At 49.0% G+C, this 19,588-nt stretch overlaps 1 protein-coding gene across 4 annotated transcripts in view; it reads right to left on the reverse strand.

The window, feature by feature from the left end:
- The window catches only part of Tsen2 (tRNA splicing endonuclease subunit 2), a 29,692-nt gene extending 12,140 nt beyond the window's left edge, over window positions 1-17,552 (reverse strand). Inside the window, exons 1-7 of one of the 4 annotated variants that reach the window (XR_002819003.1) lie at window positions 17,459-17,552; window positions 12,516-13,007; window positions 10,790-10,871; window positions 7,816-7,852; window positions 4,408-4,876; window positions 3,272-3,349; window positions 1,119-1,169 (exon numbers count right to left, since the gene is read on the reverse strand). Coding sequence is in view for 3 of the 4 variants with exons in the window: in XM_023705930.1 (XP_023561698.1) it covers window positions 1,119-1,169; window positions 3,272-3,349; window positions 4,408-4,876; window positions 7,816-7,852; window positions 10,790-10,871; window positions 12,516-12,704 (906 nt within the window). In the remaining variant the exon portion in view is untranslated. Of the gene's footprint in view, window positions 1-1,118; window positions 1,170-3,271; window positions 3,350-4,407; window positions 4,877-7,815; window positions 7,853-10,789; window positions 10,872-12,335; window positions 12,488-12,515; window positions 13,008-17,458 lie in introns of those variants that run through there. The other 3 variants (XM_023705930.1, XM_004645623.2, XM_023705931.1) reach the window with 3 other exon arrangements.
- Window positions 17,553-19,588: the final 2,036 nt, after the last annotated feature.

Genomic DNA, 19,588 nt, shown 5'->3' on the forward strand with positions numbered 1-19,588 from the left:
AGAGAGAGACAGAGAGAGACAGAGAGAGAGACAGAGAGAGAGACAGAGAGAGACAGAGAGAGACAGAGAGACAGAGAGAGACAGAGAGACAGATACACAGACACAGGGAGAGAAACAGAGAAATCAGAACTAGATAGATGATAAAATTATGCACATATAGGACTCAGAATGCTTCCCCTAACCTATTCAGTGTTCTGCTTACCTATTTTACCTGCTTATTCTGAATAGGCATTATAGTTACATGGTTTGAAATTCCAAAAGCACAGTGAGTGTTCAGTGTAGCCTCCCTCTGCCCTGTCCTTGGTGTCACCTATATGGCTGTCTTTCTTCTGCACATGGTGGCCATAGTATGAAAGCTCACAAGATGCAGGAGATTCTAATCAGAGTAGTGTACGGCCTCAGATGACTCATCTTCTCTGAGCCTCAGTTACTGTGGTGATAAAATTCTTACCAAGTGAAAGCAGGGTATGAAAACACAGCATGAAAGATAACTAGACAGCCTAGTAAACCTGCCCAGGGCCTCACACATGCCAGGCAAATACTGTGCCACTGAGCTACACCCCAGCCTGCTTTATTTTTTGACAAGGTCTCCCTGAGTTGCACAGGGTGCTGAATTTGGGATCTTCCAGTCTCAGCCTCCTGAGGAGCTGGCATTACAGCTATGTGCCTCCCTGCCCACCTCTGTTAATTGGGTGGTTTGGACACAGATTTCCTGGTCTGTGTATATGACATTGCACTTTTCCTGGTCTGCAAAAGTGAAACTCAGTCTAAAAAGGTTAAAGCTGACTCTTGCCTGAATAGCCCCTGTTCAATACCTGAAGTCAAAACTTAAAGAGAAAAAACTTCAATTTTATTCAGTAGAAGCAAACATATGTATTAAAGCAACATGGATTAGCTGGGCCTGCTGGCTGGAATCTCTGCACTTAGCAGGCTGAGGGAGGAGGACTGCCGTGAGTTCAAGAGTACCCTGAGCTACATGGTAAGTTCAAGGTCAGACTGAATTACATGAGACCCTGTCTCAGTATACAGTATAAGACAAAAGCAATATAAAAATCAGTAAACCTGCCTCTAATACCAGGGAAGCTATAAATGGGCCGCACTGACATAAGACATCCTACCTCCTTGTAGTAGACACTCAGACACCCCAGTGCATAGACCAGGAAGAAGGCCTAAAAACAGAGCAACAAAAAACGTCGGTTAGAAATTGGCAGCATGCTGGAGAGACCACTGTACAGACCCAACTCTTCCTGTCAGACCTAAATTAATGTCCGTAAGGCCCCAGCAAGCCAGTTGTGTGGCCTGGTTGTCATGGAAGCTGTTCCTGTGGACTTCATCACATAACACATTCCCCCAGGGACAGCATATGAGAAGTTGGCCGAGGTGGGTAAAGTTGCTTTTAAGTGCAGCTAAAAAGGGCTTTCTGGTCAACGCGAGAAAGGTGCCTGATGTGGGTATCATCCAAAGCCACAGGGTGGTGGCCTGACCTGTTCAGGTCACAGGCTCCAGACACTGCAATGCAAGAGGCAGTGACTGAATGGGAGCTTCTAGTGAAAACAGTCACTTTTTATTTAATTTTGTTTTTGGTGCTGGGGAATAGAGCTGAGGACCTCAGGCAGGTGAAGCCCATGTGCTACTGCTGAGCTGCATCCCTAGCCCTGATACTTTTCTTTCAACATAAGAAGGGTTTTAGAAGACATGAGATCAAATTCATAATCAAGAACACGGGTTCTGTTTCTGAATTTTGGCTGCAGCTGATAGGTGCAGGGCAGGAAGGGCCTCTTGTGCAGAGCGCTGCCCCCTGCCCAGGTGTCCTGCGACCCTACTCTGCAGGGAGAAGAGGCCACATGCAAAGAGCCCAGGGCCCACAGGCCACCTTGCTGTGCTCAGGACGTGGCAGGCTTCACATGTGTTGTGTCCCCCAGCCAACCACAAGGCTACGAGTGGCTGCTCAGGACTTGTAATGTGGCTGGTGCAACTGAGAAACAGAATGTTGAATTGCATTCAACTTTAATTAAATTGGAACTGCCCACACATGGCTAGTGGCTGCTGTGTTTCATGGTAAACAGTCCCCATGTGAGATGTGGTGACACAGAAAACATGGCCAAACATACCTTCCCATGCTAGGGCTTGCACTGTGGCTGGCCTCGTTGCAAGGGAGTGCAGACTAGGACATAGGGCACAGAAACACAACACTGGCTGGGCATGGAGTCTGCCAGTCCCTTCTGGGACCTATGAGTGCCCAGGCCTTGGAGGAGAGGGCTGTGGGAGGGCACAGCCTTCAAAGTCAGAATGAACTTTCTGGGTGCAGCATAGACTTAAACTGGAAAGAGGGGGCTGAGCACAGCAGGCCCTGTGGGTCTGAGCAGTGGTACTCAAGAGCCAGGCATCCTAGGGAAGGGGGCTTAGCTGAGGTACAGCCACCACAGCGCAGAAAAGAAGTGTGCCGCCTAGGTGATGTGACTCAAGTGATGTGACGTGATAGTAGGAGACACTCAGATTCGCTCCCTTGTGAGCAGTCAGGCCCAACAGAGTTTCTCAAACTCTATCAGTGGACTAAAAACATCAAAGCTACAGTTCTTACTTATTTTGAAAACAAAGTCTCAGTGTGTTGACCAGGCTGGCCTTGAGATCCTCCTACCTCAGCTGAGCCACTTTGGTTATAGGCACGCAGCACTATGCCTGGTGGGTTATATACTTCATTTTTTTTTTTTTTAGGGGGGGGGGGGGGGGGTGGAACCCAGGGCCTGGCATGCATTGGGCAAGTGCTACACCACTGAGCAACATCCCCAGCCTCAGCTTGTGTACTTCAAGTGGGTGAAGGGATGTGTGAATTACATCTCTGAAGATCTGTCTGGTTTCTAAAAGCCAGTAAAAATAGAAATCCTATTCAGCTAATCTCAAAATTTAGCAAGAAGGAAACACTAAGACGAGTCCCTCTACTGCTCTGTGGAATGGCCCAGCACTCCTTCCTAGCACACACGCTTTCCTGCACTGTTGGGTGTCGAACCAGGTCTCTCACATGCCGGGCAACTGCTGGCCACTGAGCTTCCAGCCCCAACACAGAGCTGAGGGCTGAGGGGAAACGGAGGAGTGGAATTTAGGCAGCTTCTGAGGACACTGCCCGTGGGGCTTCCCATGCTTAACTGTAACACCCAGTGACTCTACCACAAAGAGATGCAGGGTGTAGTGGCTCTGTGTACAGAGAAGGCAGCGCTGCCCCTCTTGGAGCTGAAATAACATGATGGAAATGAATTCCTAAAGGAAAACATACCTCTTCCAGGCTGAGCTGCAGATACTCGAAGATCCTGTAGGGGTTTCTTCTGCATATTAATTTCTTTCTTTGCACCAACTGAAGATAGAGAAATACAATCAAACACAACAGAGTACACAGATGCACTACAAGCCACATGGAAGAGACTGCATCTAAAAATGAACACATTCTTTCTGGGTGTGTTCTGCGATGCCAGAACTTGGGAGGCTGAGGCTGGAGGATCGCCACAAATTGAAGGCCACAGAGCACAACTAAAGACATTCATGAAAGAGGACTTTCAGAACCCCTTCAGAAATGATGGGATCAGTGTGGTGAAAGCAATCTTTGGAGGGCAATGAGTAGCAATGTGTCTTTTTGTTTTTGGAGACAAGGTCTCACTACGTAGCCAGGCTGCCCTCAGACTTGCAGCAGTGCTCCTGCCTCAGCCTCCCATGTGTTGGGACGACAGGTGTAGACCACCACGCCCAGCACAACAGGTCTTTTTTTTAAAGAGAAAAAGAAATGTCAAAACAAGGTAACAGGAGAGTAACAATGGTTAATATATTGCATATTATTATCTTAGTTACTCAGAATACAAGATGTAGGCATTTAATTGTCCAAATAACATTAGCACAAACCTTTCTTTTCAATGAACTAAGAGAAATTAGTAGTATATCTTGAGTGTGTATATATTATAATATGTAAAAACACATATACTTTTGCTTTCCCTTCTTTCTTTTCTCCTTCCCCTTCCCAGTTTCTCATTCCTTCTGAACAGTTTCTTCCTGTTTCACTGAACCTACCGTACACTGTGCATCTTGTTTACTCCTTCAGCTTCTCACACTACGGAGGCAAGACAATGTTTACACACGCAAGTCTGGGTCACAATGTATCTTTCATAGTAATAAATGTTTTAAAAAATTTAAATATTCCCTGTGTTTGTCAGTCACATTTCAGGTTTAACTTATAAATTAGGTTCAGTAAGAGATTAACAATAACTAATAAAAAACAATTATAACAATATGTTGTGATAAAAATGAAACTCTTAAAAATGTGGTCTCTTTTAAGCAGTCAGGACAGATGACACTTCTGGGTGGCCCTGGGCAATGAAACCAGGAAAACAGAGTAGTGATGGGGACAGACCCGCCTCACTTTACCTCCTCTGGGGGGTCCTCCTCCTCGCTCCTGCTGCTCGCCTCCTCCACCAGCATGAACTCAGGGCCGGGCTCCTTCTCTCTGGTACAAAGGACGCTGGCTAGTGGGCTGCTGGCCACAGGCTGAAGGCCACACTGTGGGCTGAGTCCATCTGGTGCACAGCTGGGGGCCTGGGGAGCAGGTGTGGAGTCCTCTCCTGTGAACTCCCCAAAGCTGGCTGCAGCCAGTGGGTTAGGGCCAGAGCCCAGGCTGGGTTCTCCCATCTCCTCCGTGGTCCCAGAGGCTCCATCCATCCTAGGAGGTGCCCCTGTCCCCGCCACGAGCCCAGCCCCAAGTTGCCCCTCTGCATCACTCTCCCCATTGGGATGCTTGAGAGGCCTCGTGTACTCCTCGAGGACTCTGCGGATGGTGCTCTCGTCCTGGCCTTGTCTGCGCAGCAGATCTGCGGCCCATGCCAGACGACGCTGATACCTGTGGACAGAAAACGTGTCAGCTGCCAGAACTGAAGACAGCAGCTCAGAGACTGGCCGGGGCCCAAGGAAACACATGCAGCAGTCAGACTGACTGATAGGTTACAGCAAAGGTTTTGTTTTTTTATGGTACTGAGGACTGAACCCAGGCCCTTCACACTGGACAACATCCCCAACTTTTTTATTCTGAAACATCAGGGTGCTAAGCTGCCCAGGTTGGGCTTGATCCTGCAATTCTGCCTTGGCCTCCCCGAGTGCTGGTATTACAGGCATGCACCACCACATTTGGCAAAACTGATATAGTTTAAAACCAAGAAAGGCAGGTAAATATATAGAGAAAATAGCCCTCGTTTATCAGGATTCATTTTGTTTTGTTTTCAGGTTTGGAGATTACAGTGTTTTCTGACGCTTAATCCATAAAGACACTTTGTTTGGCAATGCAGAGCAAAATGAGATTTTTAACATATTTTTCACAGCATCTAATACCTCCTTCACTAGATACAAAAAGACATAATGACCCTTTTCCCCAGAATAACTTCCAGATGTATTTTAATGAGAAAATGCACAGGAAGCTCTTCAAACCTGAAGGCAACACCTGAATACTTTCCAAATTACAAAAATTGGCTCTTTCTCCCTTCACCCTTCTGCCTGTTCCTGCTGCTGTTACTGCCTGTGATCTTCAATAGATATAGCTACTTACTATTTACTTAGAGAAAGACTGACAGGAGTCCTGGGCTCTGCTGGCTCATGGCCTGAGGCTACTGTGCATGGGCAGGGGACCTGCAGGTGGCTGTCAGCACTGCAGGTGCAGATCACCCTGTGATGACATCTGTGATGTCATCTGCTCATGGGGCAGATGCCCCCGACATCTGCGTGCTGGTGACTGCTGTGATGTGCTCAATGCACACAATCTCCAGGGGAAACTGACTTTGTGTACTTAGGAGACCGGTGGGCTCTTCACCTTGACTCATCAGGATCCCCAATCGGTCCATACCCCATTATCGCACAAAAGTGTCCACACACACGGGAAACTGAATCTTAGTTCTTTTCTTTTTTTTCTCTCTTTTTGTTTCTTTTTTTCTGGTAGTAGGATTGAATCCAAGGCTTCTGCACTGAAAAATAACCCTAGAACTTTTAACAATTTTAATTCTTTGAGACAGGGTCTCACTAAGTCACTAAGGTGAACAGGCCAGGACTGCGTTTGTGTTTCTCTTAGCTCAGCCTCCCAGAGTGCTGAGATTATAGCATGTGCCGTCAGGTCTGGCTTGAATCTTAAAGACTAAAATCTAGATAGGAACTGTGGTGCCTGTCTGTAATCTCAGCGACTTGGGAGGTTGAGGCAGGAGGATCACAAGTTTGAGGCTAGCTTGGGCAACTTAGTGAGACCCGTCTCAAAATGACAGTGAGATCTGTCTCAAAATATGGGTATAGCTCAGTGCTGGACCACTTGGTGAGCCTCCGTGAGACCTGAAGTTCCCTCCCCAGAGCGCCCTCTACAATATGCAGAAGGCTCAACCCTGGCAAAGCTACTGCACTAGCTGAGCCGCAGTGACTCTGGGACCAAACTTGCTCTGTGTCCAGCCCTGACTCAGTCACCTACAAATGTGCGACAAGCAAATGATTTATTCTGTGTGTCAGTTGCCTCATCCAAGAAACGGTCAGTCCCCTACTCCTACCCCACAGGTCGGCGGGCAGAGAGGGACTGCCCACAAATAGCAGGTGGCTCCTGGCTGTGCCCGGCCATGCATGCATGTGCAGGAATGGGAACTTTCCCAGGAGACATTCAAAGACCCAGAGAGAACCTGCTTGTCATAACTGGAACCACAGCCTCAGCTCCTCGGCTTTCTGGGTCTATAAACCTCTAATAAGTGAATCAAAGGTTTTTATAAACATGGTTCTCTTTTGTGGGAAAGAGCCCACAACTTTCAATAAGTTTCTCTTTCATTTAGGGTGATGCTGGGCATGGAACCCAGGGTCTTGTGTACCAGGTGAGCACTCACCCTGAGCTGTCTCTTCAGCCTGCATCGATTTCCCTGGTTGAAAAATAAGAAAGAACCACCACACTGAGAGTTGGGGGCCAGGGTGTAGCTCAGCAGTAGAGAGCTTGTCCAGCACATATGAGACCCTAGGTTCTGAACGCAGCACCTCCTCCACCCTCAAAAATGAGAAACAAAAGGGGAAGGTAGGAGGGGCTCACTCTCAGGGCCCCACAGGTGCATCTCACAGACCAGAATTTGCTCTGTAGCCATAGCAGCTCATGTTACCTTCCTGTGCCACCTGCTGGCCATCGGCACCAGGCTGCCAGGCTCCACTGGTGTGTGCTGGAAGAGGAAGAACACTGGACAAGGTGTTACGAATGGAGTCTCATGTGGGGACAATGAGGCTGGGCTGACTGTGGGGTCACCACATGTGGGGCTGCAGAGGAGGAACAGCTGGTCCCTGTGCCCCAGAATGGTCACCTGTGCCAGGCATGTGAGGGACAAGAAACACAAGGCCAGAGTCATGGCCAGGGATGGAGGCAGGTGGGGACATTTGGGACCAAGTCTAGAAAACTCTCTCTGACCCCACAGAGCACAGAAGAAGGACAAACAGGCCTCTAGATGCCCGTCACTCCACGCTGATGCTTATTTCCAAAGGAGCACAGCTGGCAAAGTGTTCAGCTTAGGGCAATTCAAACAAAACCACAATGCATTCAAATAGAAGTTGATCCACATCCAGCTCAGACAGCATTTTCTTTTTTGGCACCAGGAATTGAACCCATGACCTTACACTTGCCAGGCAGGCGCTGTGTTGCTGAGCTCTATCCCCAGCCCTCAGCATTTTCAAGATGCATGTAATGCCGAAAAATAGAGACGGTAGACTTTTGAGAGGAAAGACCACTCACAGATCCTGTAACTGAAGCGTGACTTCGAGCTGCAGTTGAAGTTTGCTGTGACTTACCTCTCTGATGTGACAATGGGCATGTTGGTCTCCACATCTGTAATGGCAAAGGTGCTCTATTAGTTCCAGAGATGTTTCCCTTTAGAGGGAAAAACACCCACTAAAAATCAAGGAAGGAAAGAGAACTCAGGTCTCAAGGAAGGTGAGTGCTGACCAGTCAGCAATGGTGCAATGTCACTTCAGAACTATCATCCCCCCACTCAGAGATGGCCAGTGGCACTAGCACAGGGCCCGAGACCCCCAGTCTCCTGTGTCCCCAGAGAGGCTAGAGGTGTGCCAGGCAGCACCACGGGTCTGGGCATGGACCTGGGCTTCTGGCTCTGGCTACAGCTCTAGACATCAGGTGGGCTGCATCTCCTGTGAGTGCTTCCGGCTCACTGGAGGGTCTGCTCTTAGTCCTGCTCCCCTGCCTCTGAGAAACTACTTTCAAAGGGAGAAGAGGTCAGGCCTACATGCTACTCAATGTTTAAAGCCCACAAAAGGGTAGAGCCACCAAGGTCAGTGGATCTATGGGCAAGAAAGTCTGTGTTTGCTGGATTCGCTGTTGTCTTATTTTGGTTTGTTTTGAGAAGGGTCTCACTATGTACTTCAGGCTGGCCTTGAATACATGGAGAACCTCCTGCCTCAGCCTCCCAAATGCTGGGACTATAGGCAGGCACCACTACACCCAGTTTGGGTTACTGTTCAAAGCTGATAGATTTTGGGGTGGTTTATTAAGCAGCATTTTTCTGTCAGAGAAAATGGACAAAAACTCTGTCCTACAAAGATTGAGGAAATGTCTGTTTCAGTTACTCAAAAATAGTTTCTCCCTATGAAATTATGCAGCCCAACTTAACATGCTTGCTTGTGTGTCTCATTTTCATAAAAAAAAAATCTTGCTTTTTAAAATTTAACTTTATTTTGTAATTACTATGTTGTGCATTTATAAGACTGTAGAGTCAAACCTGTATGGTCTCACCGCTTTCCATTCTTTTTAAATGTATTTGCTATAGGATCTTGCTACGCAGCTGGGACTCGTAGTGATTCCCCTATTTTCGGCCTAGCCAGTGCTGGGATTACAAGCTAGTGACACCATGTCTGGTCTCTGTGGCTGGCTCAGTGTGCCTGGGGGCAGGGACACCACAGCTTGCAGGACTGGAGATTGAACCCTGGTCTCTGAGCTTGCCTAAGCAGACAGTCTGCTGAGCTATCTTGCCAGCACTTCCATTCTATTTCATTCCTTCTTATACACATTTTAAAATGATGGTTTAGCTGGGCATGGTGGTACACACCTGAAACCCCTGCCCTCTGGGAGACAGAGGTAGGAGGGCAGAAAGTTCTAGCCCAGCCTGGGCAACTTAGTGAGACTGTCTAAAAAACAAACAAACAAATAAACAAAAAAACAAAACAAAACTGTGGACAGCTGAGGATGTAGCTCACTGTAAAGGCAACCTGGGTCCAACCTCTGGTATTGAAAAAATTACGGTTTCTTCTTCGCACAACCGGGGATTGAACTCAGGCCCTTGAGCTTGCCAGGGAAGCACTTATTCCACTGAGCCATCTCCCCGGTCCCCCTGCCCCCCTCCTTTTTTTTTTTTTTTTTCTGCCAGTGCATCTTTAAGACACATTCCAGGAAGTTGGGGAGCAGGTTAAAAACAAAGCGTAAAGTGGGACAACTATACACCCACAGGCTCAAGGAAGTTGGACCTTCACTTCTGCAAAAGTTGAAGACCAAACATGAAGTACTAAACCTGTAATACTCAGAAGAAACAGGGCACAACATGCATGGGCTAGGCTTGGCAATAGTTCTTTAAAACTCCTTAGGCAAGCTTAGGCATGCATGCAGTTCAATTCCCGGCACCACAGAATCAGAGCAGGGCTTACACTTGCTAGCCAAATGTTCTGCACTGAGCTACATCCCAGCCCAGGATGAGTAGTATTTAAACAGCAAACAAGCGAACAATGGTTGGCAAAGATGCAGAGAAACAGGAACTCTTGTTCACCACTGATGGGAAGGTAAAATGGGGCTGACGTGTGTGCCCCAATGATGGCACACACGTGGCTGTGATCGCGGCACCTGGAAGGCTGAGAGTTTGAGGCCTGCCTGTCTCAAAAACAAAACAAAACAAAACAAAACAGAAAGTTGAAAGTTAAATTTAGATGCTGGGGTATAGCCCAGTAGTGGAGTTGCTTGCCTAGCATTCAAGAGTTCCTGGGTTCAATCTTTAGTACCACTACCACCACACACACACACAAAGTTAAAACAGAACCATATGACTTAGGAATTTCATTTCTCGGCATACATGCCAAAGAACTGAAAAGAGAGACTCAAACAGGTATCTGTAGGCCAGTGGCCACAATATTCACAATTGTCAAGATGTACAAACAATCTAAGTGTCCATCAGCAGGTGCACAGATAAACAAAAGGTAGTCTAACCACAAAGTGGAATATTAGTCATAAAAAGGAATGAAGTTCTGCTATGTGCCATGGCACAGGCAAACCTTAAAAACACTACGCTAAGCAGAAGCCAGACACAAAAGGGCAACACTGTATGAGTCCTCTCATCTATAAAATATGGAGAAGAGGGAAAGTGGAAAAAGGTTACCAGGAACTGAGGAGGCCAAGAATGGGGGGAAAGAAAGCAGAAAATGAGGCAGAGTTTTGTGGACATTGCTAGAGTCCCCTCTGGAGGGGCTGCACCACTGACTCCCACCAGCCACACATGGAAGTGCCTCCCAGAGACCCCCATGGTACCCCTCTAGACTCCTGCACTTTTTTGCTGAACTGGGAACTCATTTCAACAAAAAATATTTTAATAAAATGTTTTCAAAAACTTTTGGTAATTATATTGTAACCAGTCCCATCTTTTTGCTACTTTTCATGGTACCGGAAATGGAAATTTCCAAAATCCCTGTTACTCCTCTGCAGCTTTACTGAGAGGGAAAAGCCCAAAACGCTAGTCGCCTGAAAGGACTGAAGGGTGTGATCATTTACCTTTCCATTTAGCAGCCAGCTTAGGGTCTGACACTGAGAAGTTTGGACGGCTTCTTGAGAGAGTGCCTTTTCCAAAATAACCCTTCCGGGAAGAGAAGAAACAGTTAGTAGATGGTTAGACAAATCTCCCCGCTGCAGCACAATGAAATTGTTGGGGTCACCAGGGGCTCACCCCTCCTTTCATGGCTGTCCATGATTACTCATGATGATTTGTGCATCCTGTCACTCTGACCTTTGGGGAAGGGCAGGAAGTTTGCAGAGTGCCTGGCTGATCAACTCCTGTCTGGGCCTGACACAGAGGTCATGGGCAGCAGGGATTGAGGCTGTTGCTTGCCGGTGGCTGGGGAACACTGTGTACCTGAGGGGTGATGCTGCCCAGACCTTCTGCACCCCAGAATTGCAGTGTTCCTCCCTTGGGGCTGATTCCAGAAGCAACACATGGTACCCCACACTCTTCTGTGAGGCTTTGAGGATTGAACTTCACACTAAGCTCTGCCCATCCATCCCCCTTTTAAAATTCTTTGAGATAGGGTCTCACTAAGTTTCTCAGTCTGGACTCAGTCACATGGTTGTCGATCATCTTGGTACGTTTTGTCCTGAATTCCTTCTGAGGACGTAGGTCCTGACCGAATGGGATTGGCAAAGGAGACACATCGCTCTCATATACTCTTCTTTTTCTCTTTGGGGACGTGGAACATAGCTTCTGCCTCAGGAAATTGAGGTAATAATAAAAACCCTACCCCCCTCTACGTAGATGTAATAGCCAGAACGAGCAACGTGCATGGCACTCATAAAGACCTGCTTGAGACCCGGGACCACAGATGAAGGCCTCTCCACTGAGCCGCAGGGAGTCAGGAGTCTGTGCTCAGCACCAGAGGCAGGGCCACCCACTTCCCTATAGTCTCTGGCAAGGCTGCAGGAAAGACGACAGGAAGCTGCTCTCTGTGTGCCTCAGGCTGTGAGTGAGAGCACGGACCCTGTGTGACAGGTGTAGGAACTCTCCCTGTGGCAAAGGGACATCCTAACACTGGATTGTGGGGTCAGGGGCATAGTTTGGTGTCACAGTGCCAGGTCCTTGGTTTACTCCCCAGCACCACAAAAACCCAAAATATTAAAACTCGCTTGTTGTAGTAGTCAGATCCTCTCTAAATTTAAGAAAATCATTGAACTGTGCATGGACAGGGAATGAGCTTTATAGCTGTAAATCACACCTCAATCCAGCTGTTTTTTATTCTTATTTTATTTTATTTTTTGTATTTTAGGGAAAGGTCTACAGGGTGTTCAGGGTCTCACTACTAGATCGGACTCATAGTGGTCTGCCTGTTAACAGCCTCCCAAGAGCTGGGATTACAGGTGCATGGCCCTTCCAGCTGTTCTTTAAATGCCCCTGGTGATGAATGAACTTCTGGGGAAAGTGGTAAGTGGGCTACTGATCTCAACCCGAGCCCATCATAGCTAGAAAATGGTAAAAACCAGACCTTGTCCCCATCTAAGTTGCCCCTGGCCAGGAGAAAGTGGGAAAAGAACAAATGTTCAGAAGCCTCACCTGACCGGTCCAGGAGCAGGAACGGACCTGGCCGGTTCCACAGCACATCTCTGTAAGCAGGGCCTCTGCGCTGATTTTATAATCACTGCAGTGCGGGCTGGGGTACAGGCTCCCACGTTAGCCCACTACTCCCACAGCACGCGGTGTTGGGCACCTGATGCCCGCTGCACCCACACTCACTTTCCCATACAGCTGCTCCATGTCCGCCGGGCTCCTCACAATCACATGGTTGTCAATCATCTCGGCACGGAAAGTTCTGAATTCCTTCTGAGCACCTAGGTCCTGACCAAGTGGGATTGGCAGGGGAGACTCATAGCTCTCATATACTCTTCTTTTCCTCTTTGGGGCATGGAACACAGCTTCTGCCATCCCTCAAAGGCAAGAGCCCTTTAAAGAAATAGCTAGTAATACACTGATCATTGACGGTGAGTCTTGCAAAGCGCTGTGGTCTGTGAGGAAAACAGGATCTTTACGAAGCAGTTACCCAGAAGATGAGAGGCACAAAAATGTGCTCTTCAAGCAGGGTTGATCTCCGCCACTGTCTCTGGGGAGGCAGTTGGAGAATTTTCATGGACAGGGATCACAGACAGTGGCCGTGGATCCCTGCCTGCTGGGACTTTTGTCCCTGGCTTCACTCTGCCAACCACGTTTCCTGAAGACTTTCAGGGCTCCCTGTATTCACAGGACATAAGATGAAGCCAAGTCAGCAAACTAACTCTAATGAATAGTCTGTGTTCCTTAAAGGCCATGAATATATCAAAAACACTGTGTCTATCAGCTCTCAGGGTGAAACGCAGGGCCCTGTGCATGTAAGGCAAGTGCTCTATCACTGAGCTGCACCTCCAGCCCCCAGCTCCCAGTATTCTAAAGTAGTCAGCAAGGAACAACTGGTGAGGGCCAGTACCATGTAAGGGTCTAGGGGCATCACCCACACAAGCCTCTGCGAGCAGCTGGCTTTGACAGCATGGGCACCCACACTGGGACACCTTCACCACATTGTGTAATTTGGGGCACAAATTATGGAATCTCTTTGTGCTTGAGTTTCCTCAGCAGCAAAATAAGAAACAAACTAGACTATCCTACAGTTAAGACTCCTAAGAATACCGTATGCAAGGGGCTGCCACCTGTCCCTGACAGAGGGAGTAAAGCCCGGTGCCGTGGGCACTGCAGGATCCAACCACAATAGAGACCCTGACTCGGGGAGACTCCAGAGCAGACAAGGAACAGAAAGAAGCCTTGGTGTGAGGGACTGACTTAGCCCCCACTGCACACGGTGCACAGACACACTGGTGGGAGCTGAGTTAGGGCTTGATGTAAGCCAGGTGCTTGTGCAGGGCTTGGAGACTGCACAGAGCACTCCTGCAGCTCCACGGAGGCCGAGGGACAAATGGCACTGATCACCTGAGTGCCACCAGCTCTCTACACCACCAACCTCCAAGCCAGGGAACAGCAGGCCAGAAGCTATCAGAATGCAACCAAGCCAAAGCAGGAGGCAAATGGCTTCAACAGTTTAATGACCATTACAGATAAATGAAGCCAAATTTGATGCCCCCTCCTATTGTTCCAGAACGCAGGAGGTTGAAACAGGAGGATCAGTGCTAGCTCAGAGTCAGCCTGAGCTGAATAGTAAAACCCTGCCTCAAAAGAAAAGAAAAAAGAAAAGAAATTAAAGCCCTTAATATATGACAATACCATTATGTAGCTTCTCCAAGAAGTTGCTATGGAGCTGATTGAGGACACAGAAAAAGAGACCAAGGAAGAGTTAGAGAAAGTGATGAACTAATGGCAAAGTCACCCACAAAAACCAATGCAGAAAGGCTGGCGAGATAGCTCAGCAGACTAAGTATCTGCTTAGGCAAGCGCAGAGACCAGGGTTTGATCCCTGGCACCACATGCCACACTGGCCCTGCCCCCGCTGAGTTGACCTCTGAGACCAGGCATGGTGGCACATGCTTGTAATCCCAATGCTGGGGAGGCTGAATACAGGACGATCACTACGAGTCTGAGCTGCGTAGTGAGACCCTGTACCAAACACAGAAACAGAACAAAACAAAAACCAATGCAGAGCCAGCAGGTGAGAAGAGAACCAGTGTTCAGGTAGCAACACCAGAGGACAGCTGAGTTTCTACAGGGTTTTGGGGGAGGGCACACACCTTTATTTCTGTTTAGTATTTGACTTGCCTATATTGCATTTGGAATCTTATAAAAAGGAAAAAAAAAGTTTTATGGTCAACTTTAAGAAGTTCCAATTAAATTCTCTCATCTGATGAAAACATGAAGTTGAATTTTAATTTGGCTGGCTTTGTTTAGGGCTCCCCCTTTCAGACTGCTGTCAGACAGTACAAAAGTGGAGACTGGAGCTGCCACACCGACTTCCTGAGTCCAAAATCCTAGTAGTGAGCCATGGGACTCAGACATTCTAACACTGCTGGCTGCCATGACAACACCTCCACATCTACCAATCAGCTGCTATCTCCTGTACTTCAGTCTTGGTACCACACACTGTGCTGGTCCTGCAGTCACTGACTGGTAGTTAGCCGTAACAATTACAGTGGTATGTTAGTTCATCAACTTAATTCTTTGCAGGATTCTGGTCACAAACCAAACTGAACGAGAACTAAATCAAATTCAAAAGTCAGGTTCAACATTGATCTTATGGGAAGTTTGATGTGGGTCTCATCTAATCTGGTTTGTATCCAGAACTGTAGAGAGAATTAAGTTTGTGAACTGAGGCACCAGTGTATTCATGACTAGATGTCTCTGGCATACTCTATAGCATCTTAAATGTTCTCCATTTCTACAATTAAACTTTTTCTTGGTAAGCATGAACCACTTCTTTATAAAACTTGTTAGGGTTCTTCAGAAAATGGAACTGCAGAATGTATACAGTTGGCCACTTATATGTGCAGGCTCTGTATCCGGGGATTCAACAATGGGGAGACACTATGTAGAAAATGCACTAAATATGTAAGGACATTTTCCCCTTTTCCTTATTCACTAAACTTTATTCTGTAACAATATTTGCAGAGCATTCGTACCATCTTGGGTAAAAGGAATCTGAGATGACAGCACAGATTCAGGAAGATGAGGCTGTGTGCAGGAACTCTGCCATTCACACAGGGGCGTGAATACCCTCATACCTGGATATCGGGGCTAAGTCCCGAAACCAATGCACCCTCAGATCCTGAGGGACAACTATTCTCCAACCCACGTGTGTGTGAATCATCCTTGTTGCCCTGTGGCCTTGCGCACTCTGTGTAGGCTCTCTGAGCCCAGTTCTTCAAATTGGATGGTACTGGGAAGTTCTTGCAATGCCAAACATAGCTATCACGGACCCCACAAATCCACTCCTTGGTGGTTCACAGAAAAATCTCCGCATGAATGCTCACAGCTGGTATTACTTAGCTGTGCAACTGGCAAAAAGTGGATTCCATTTAGATATCACAGATGGGTTGATTACAGATGGGTGATCAACAAAACCTTGTCTACCAACACGATGGAACCTTACTTGGCCATGAAAAAGGTATCACCTCTGATACATTTTACAATGAAGGAACCTTGAAAGCATTACAGGGAGTGATGATTCCAGAGACAAAAGGCCACTGATGAAATCACTAATAGGAAACAGCAACAAGCAAATTGCTGGAAGGGGAGTTACTGTTAACAGACATGTGGTTTATTTTCGGACTAAAGAAAATATTCTAAAATTAGATTGTAGTGAAGGTGATAGCCATATAATTCTGTAAATCCTACTGAGTTGTACATTTTTTTTTTTTTTTTTGCGAACCAGGGATTGAACTCAGGCCCTTGTGCTTGTCAGGCAAGTATTTAATCTACTGAGCCATCTCCCCAGCTCCTGAATTGTACACTTTTAAAATGATAAGTTTTATGGAAATATATAGATCTTGAGATAATATAAAGCTATTATTTCAAACAATCCAGCAAGAGGAGAAGCTTCTGGGCTATGCACTGCAAGAATGGCTTCATACTATCTCAAAAAGTAAAAAATACCTGGGGATGTAGTCCAACGTGACAGCCCTGGGTCCAACCTCCACTACTGTAAATTAATTAATTAAAAAAAGAATGGCTTCATGGACACCAACATCAGCCTTCTGGAGATCTGAGGGAATTGTCTCACAAAGCAGTTCCCTTCCCAGGGGGAAAAACTCAACAGGGAAAGCTTCATGAAAGTGTTTCATGCTGAGTGTCGTGTTGTGTGCACATCTGTAATCCCAGCACTCAGGAGGCAGAGACAGGGGGATCGCTGCAACCTCTCTGTCAGCAGGGGCTACATAGTGAATTCAAAGCCAGACTATTTCAAGAAAAAGAAATGGAAGGGAGGAAGAGAGGATGGGAGGAAGGGAGAGGGTGAGGGACAGAGAGATTCGTTCCCTGCTGAAGTTGGAAGGCAAAGCAGAAGAGAAAGGCCTGCGCCTGATGGCCTCTGCATCTCCAGTGGGCATTCACGCGCCCCTTCCTCAGTGCAATGACAGCAGAAAAGCATGATGGGAGAGGGGAAACGCGAACAAAAAGAAAACTGCGCATCATTGGCAGGTATGATGGGCTCCAGACCAGGAGGGCCACAAGCGCTCAGATGACAGATGACGTCTAGCCTCATTTCACAGAGATCAAAGCGAGGCAGGGCGGGGTGGTTAGGCCTAAGGAAGCCACTGGGGAAAGGCTCGGCGGGTAGTCAGGGGTCTGAGCGCTGGGCGCGGGACTGAGGGTCTGGCTGTGGGCGCCGAGATGGCACCCTGGGCTCGCGCGTGCTCCACCGGCCCCCCTCCGAGCTGCACCCGGGCCCAGGAACCGAAGGCGACCAGGCACCCGTGCCTGTAGGGTCTGTCACTTTTTTGTGTCCCCAATGTGGGCCTGCCTGACAGCGAAGAGCTGGGGTTCACTGTCTACCGAGCTGCGCCTGCAGCCTGTCCCGCCGCAGACCCCTGAGGTCGCGCGGCCCTGGAGCCCACACGCCTCCCAGCTAAGGCAGCCACGTGTCCCTCCCGTCCCTCCGGGTCGGCGCCAGCCCGGGGAGACGCCGGGCCCTTCTCCGCCCGCCCCGGAGACTCGCGCCCAGTCTGCAAGCCTAAATCCAGGCCCTCTGGGCGCCACCGAGACCTCACCTGGTCTGGTCCACTCGCTCTCCGTTACCCGGCAACCCCGCTCGGGGGCGGACACCCGCCGAGCCGTCAAGTAGCGAGGCCGCAAAACCAGCCCAGCGCGCAGCCGCAGAGGCGCGGGTAGCCGGCGGGTGCTCCGGAGTGCGCCTGCGCGGGGCTGCAGGGCGGGCTAGGCTAGGGGCCTGGACCCCTAAGAGGTGGAAGGTGGAGGCGGTTCTTGGTTACTCCTTACGAGATTCGTTTTACACCTGAGACGCGTGTCCTGTGTTGCATAGTCACGTGGGGGAAGTCAGTACCTTTGGGGATGCCACCGCCCTTCTTAAAGAGGCACAGGCCTGGGGACCCGTGTGACCCGGGCCAAGGAACCCTCGGTGCCACGGCAGCGCTACGGGGAGCGTGCAAGGGCGTCCCCTTCCGAGACCCTGACCAGAACCGGGTGCCGGGCTTTGACCAGATCTGGGGCCCTACCACCACTGCCACTGGTTGTGTGCGTCACTGAGGGTCCCCTGGGACCCCAGAGCCTCACCTCTTGCGCAGAGGAGTGGGTGGCCAGGACTCTGAGGGTGACAGGAAGTGTGACAGCTCCTCCTACCTGCTCATTAGGGCATCCCTAGTGCGAAGGCCACAGACGCCTCTCCAGGTGGGCAGGAGGGAAGAGGTTTCCAGGGTGACGCGTGCAGGAGCCGCTCTGCAGCTGAGCCCAGTGCCAGAACTGCGGGCTGTTCCCGCTTCATTGCCCCCAGCCCTTTGCACCCCCTGTGCACAGGTGGTTCTGGCCAAAGCATTCTCCTGTCCTTTGCCGCTGTCATCTCTGGTTGTCCTTCAGGGGTCAGCTCAGAGCTCACCTGGGCAGTGACACCTGCGTGGGTGAGCGGCCTCTGCATTCTGCAGTATCTGGCTCAGCTTGCATTGTCCCAGTTTCCTGCTCTTAACTGTGTGAGCTCTTGGGAGAGCAAGATCACGGTGTGGCGTCCAGAGGGCGCTTAGCCCATGTGGGCCTTGACTGCTGTTCCAGGGGGCGCAGGCTTCAGACAGCAAAATCCAAGAGCTTCGCGGCGGGCTGGGGTGGGGTGGGGTGGGGCAGGGAGATAACTCGGTGGTTTAAGCGCCTCTCTGGGAAGCGCAAGTGGTACTAATCCCTGGTACCGCATGGTATGCTGGCCCCGCGCCAAGCCACTACGAGTCTGAGCTGTGTAGTGAGACCCTGTTCCAAATAAATATGTAAAAGATTAAAAAAAGAACAAGTATAACAAGGGAGGAGGCATTGTCAGGATTCACAGAATAGTGGTCTGGCTCTTGCTCTTCGCCCTTTTTCCTTGTGGGATTGAACCCAGGGCCTTCAAACTGAGCTACATCCCCAACATCTTTTTTAACTTTATTTAGAATCTTTTTTTTTTTTTTTTTTTTCTTCCGGAACTGAGGATTGAACTCAGACTCTTGTACTTGCCAGGGAAGCGCTTATTCTACTGAGCCATCTCCCCGGCCTTTTAACTTTATTTTGAGACAGAGTCTTTTTAAATTGCCCAGGTAGGAGTTCAAGTTTGGATCCTGCCTCAGCCTCATGAGCTGTGGAATTACTCGTGTGTTCACCACGCTCAACCTTAGTCTGTTTTTCATGCTTCAACCGAATCTGCAGGGCTGGGAGACGCGGTAAAGAGGGGTATTTAGCTTACCGTGCTGGAGATTTAAGGACACAGCATCCACATCCCTTGTTCCTATTACCTGGTGGGAGGTAAACTGCGAGGCAGAGAGCAGTTTAGGGGTTGGACTTGTCTGCTCTTAGAAGCCAAGCCCAATCCCACGGTTCCCTACCCGGGGCAGCGCCCCCTGCTGGCCTGACGACCCCATAAGACACCACCCTGTTGAGGTCCTGTTCCCCCGCCCTGGAGCCCTGAGGAGGCCACACAGAGCATACACAACCCACTGCGGTGGTGAGTGTGGATGGAGCGGCCGAGCCAATGCTGTGCACGGAGAGCCAACTTCGGAAGTACGGGCTGGGCGGCCCCGATCTGAAATGCTTGGGCCTGGAAACGTTTGGGATTTTGGAATCTTTGCAGATATTTTGGGAATGACAGCCCGGTCTACACATGAAATTCATTTCTTTCTTGCACACAGCTCTTCCATCCGCACAGC

Source organism: Octodon degus, unplaced genomic scaffold, assembly GCF_000260255.1.
Source record: "Octodon degus isolate 3935 unplaced genomic scaffold, OctDeg1.0 scaffold00233, whole genome shotgun sequence".
Taxonomy (NCBI): domain Eukaryota; kingdom Metazoa; phylum Chordata; class Mammalia; order Rodentia; family Octodontidae; genus Octodon; species Octodon degus.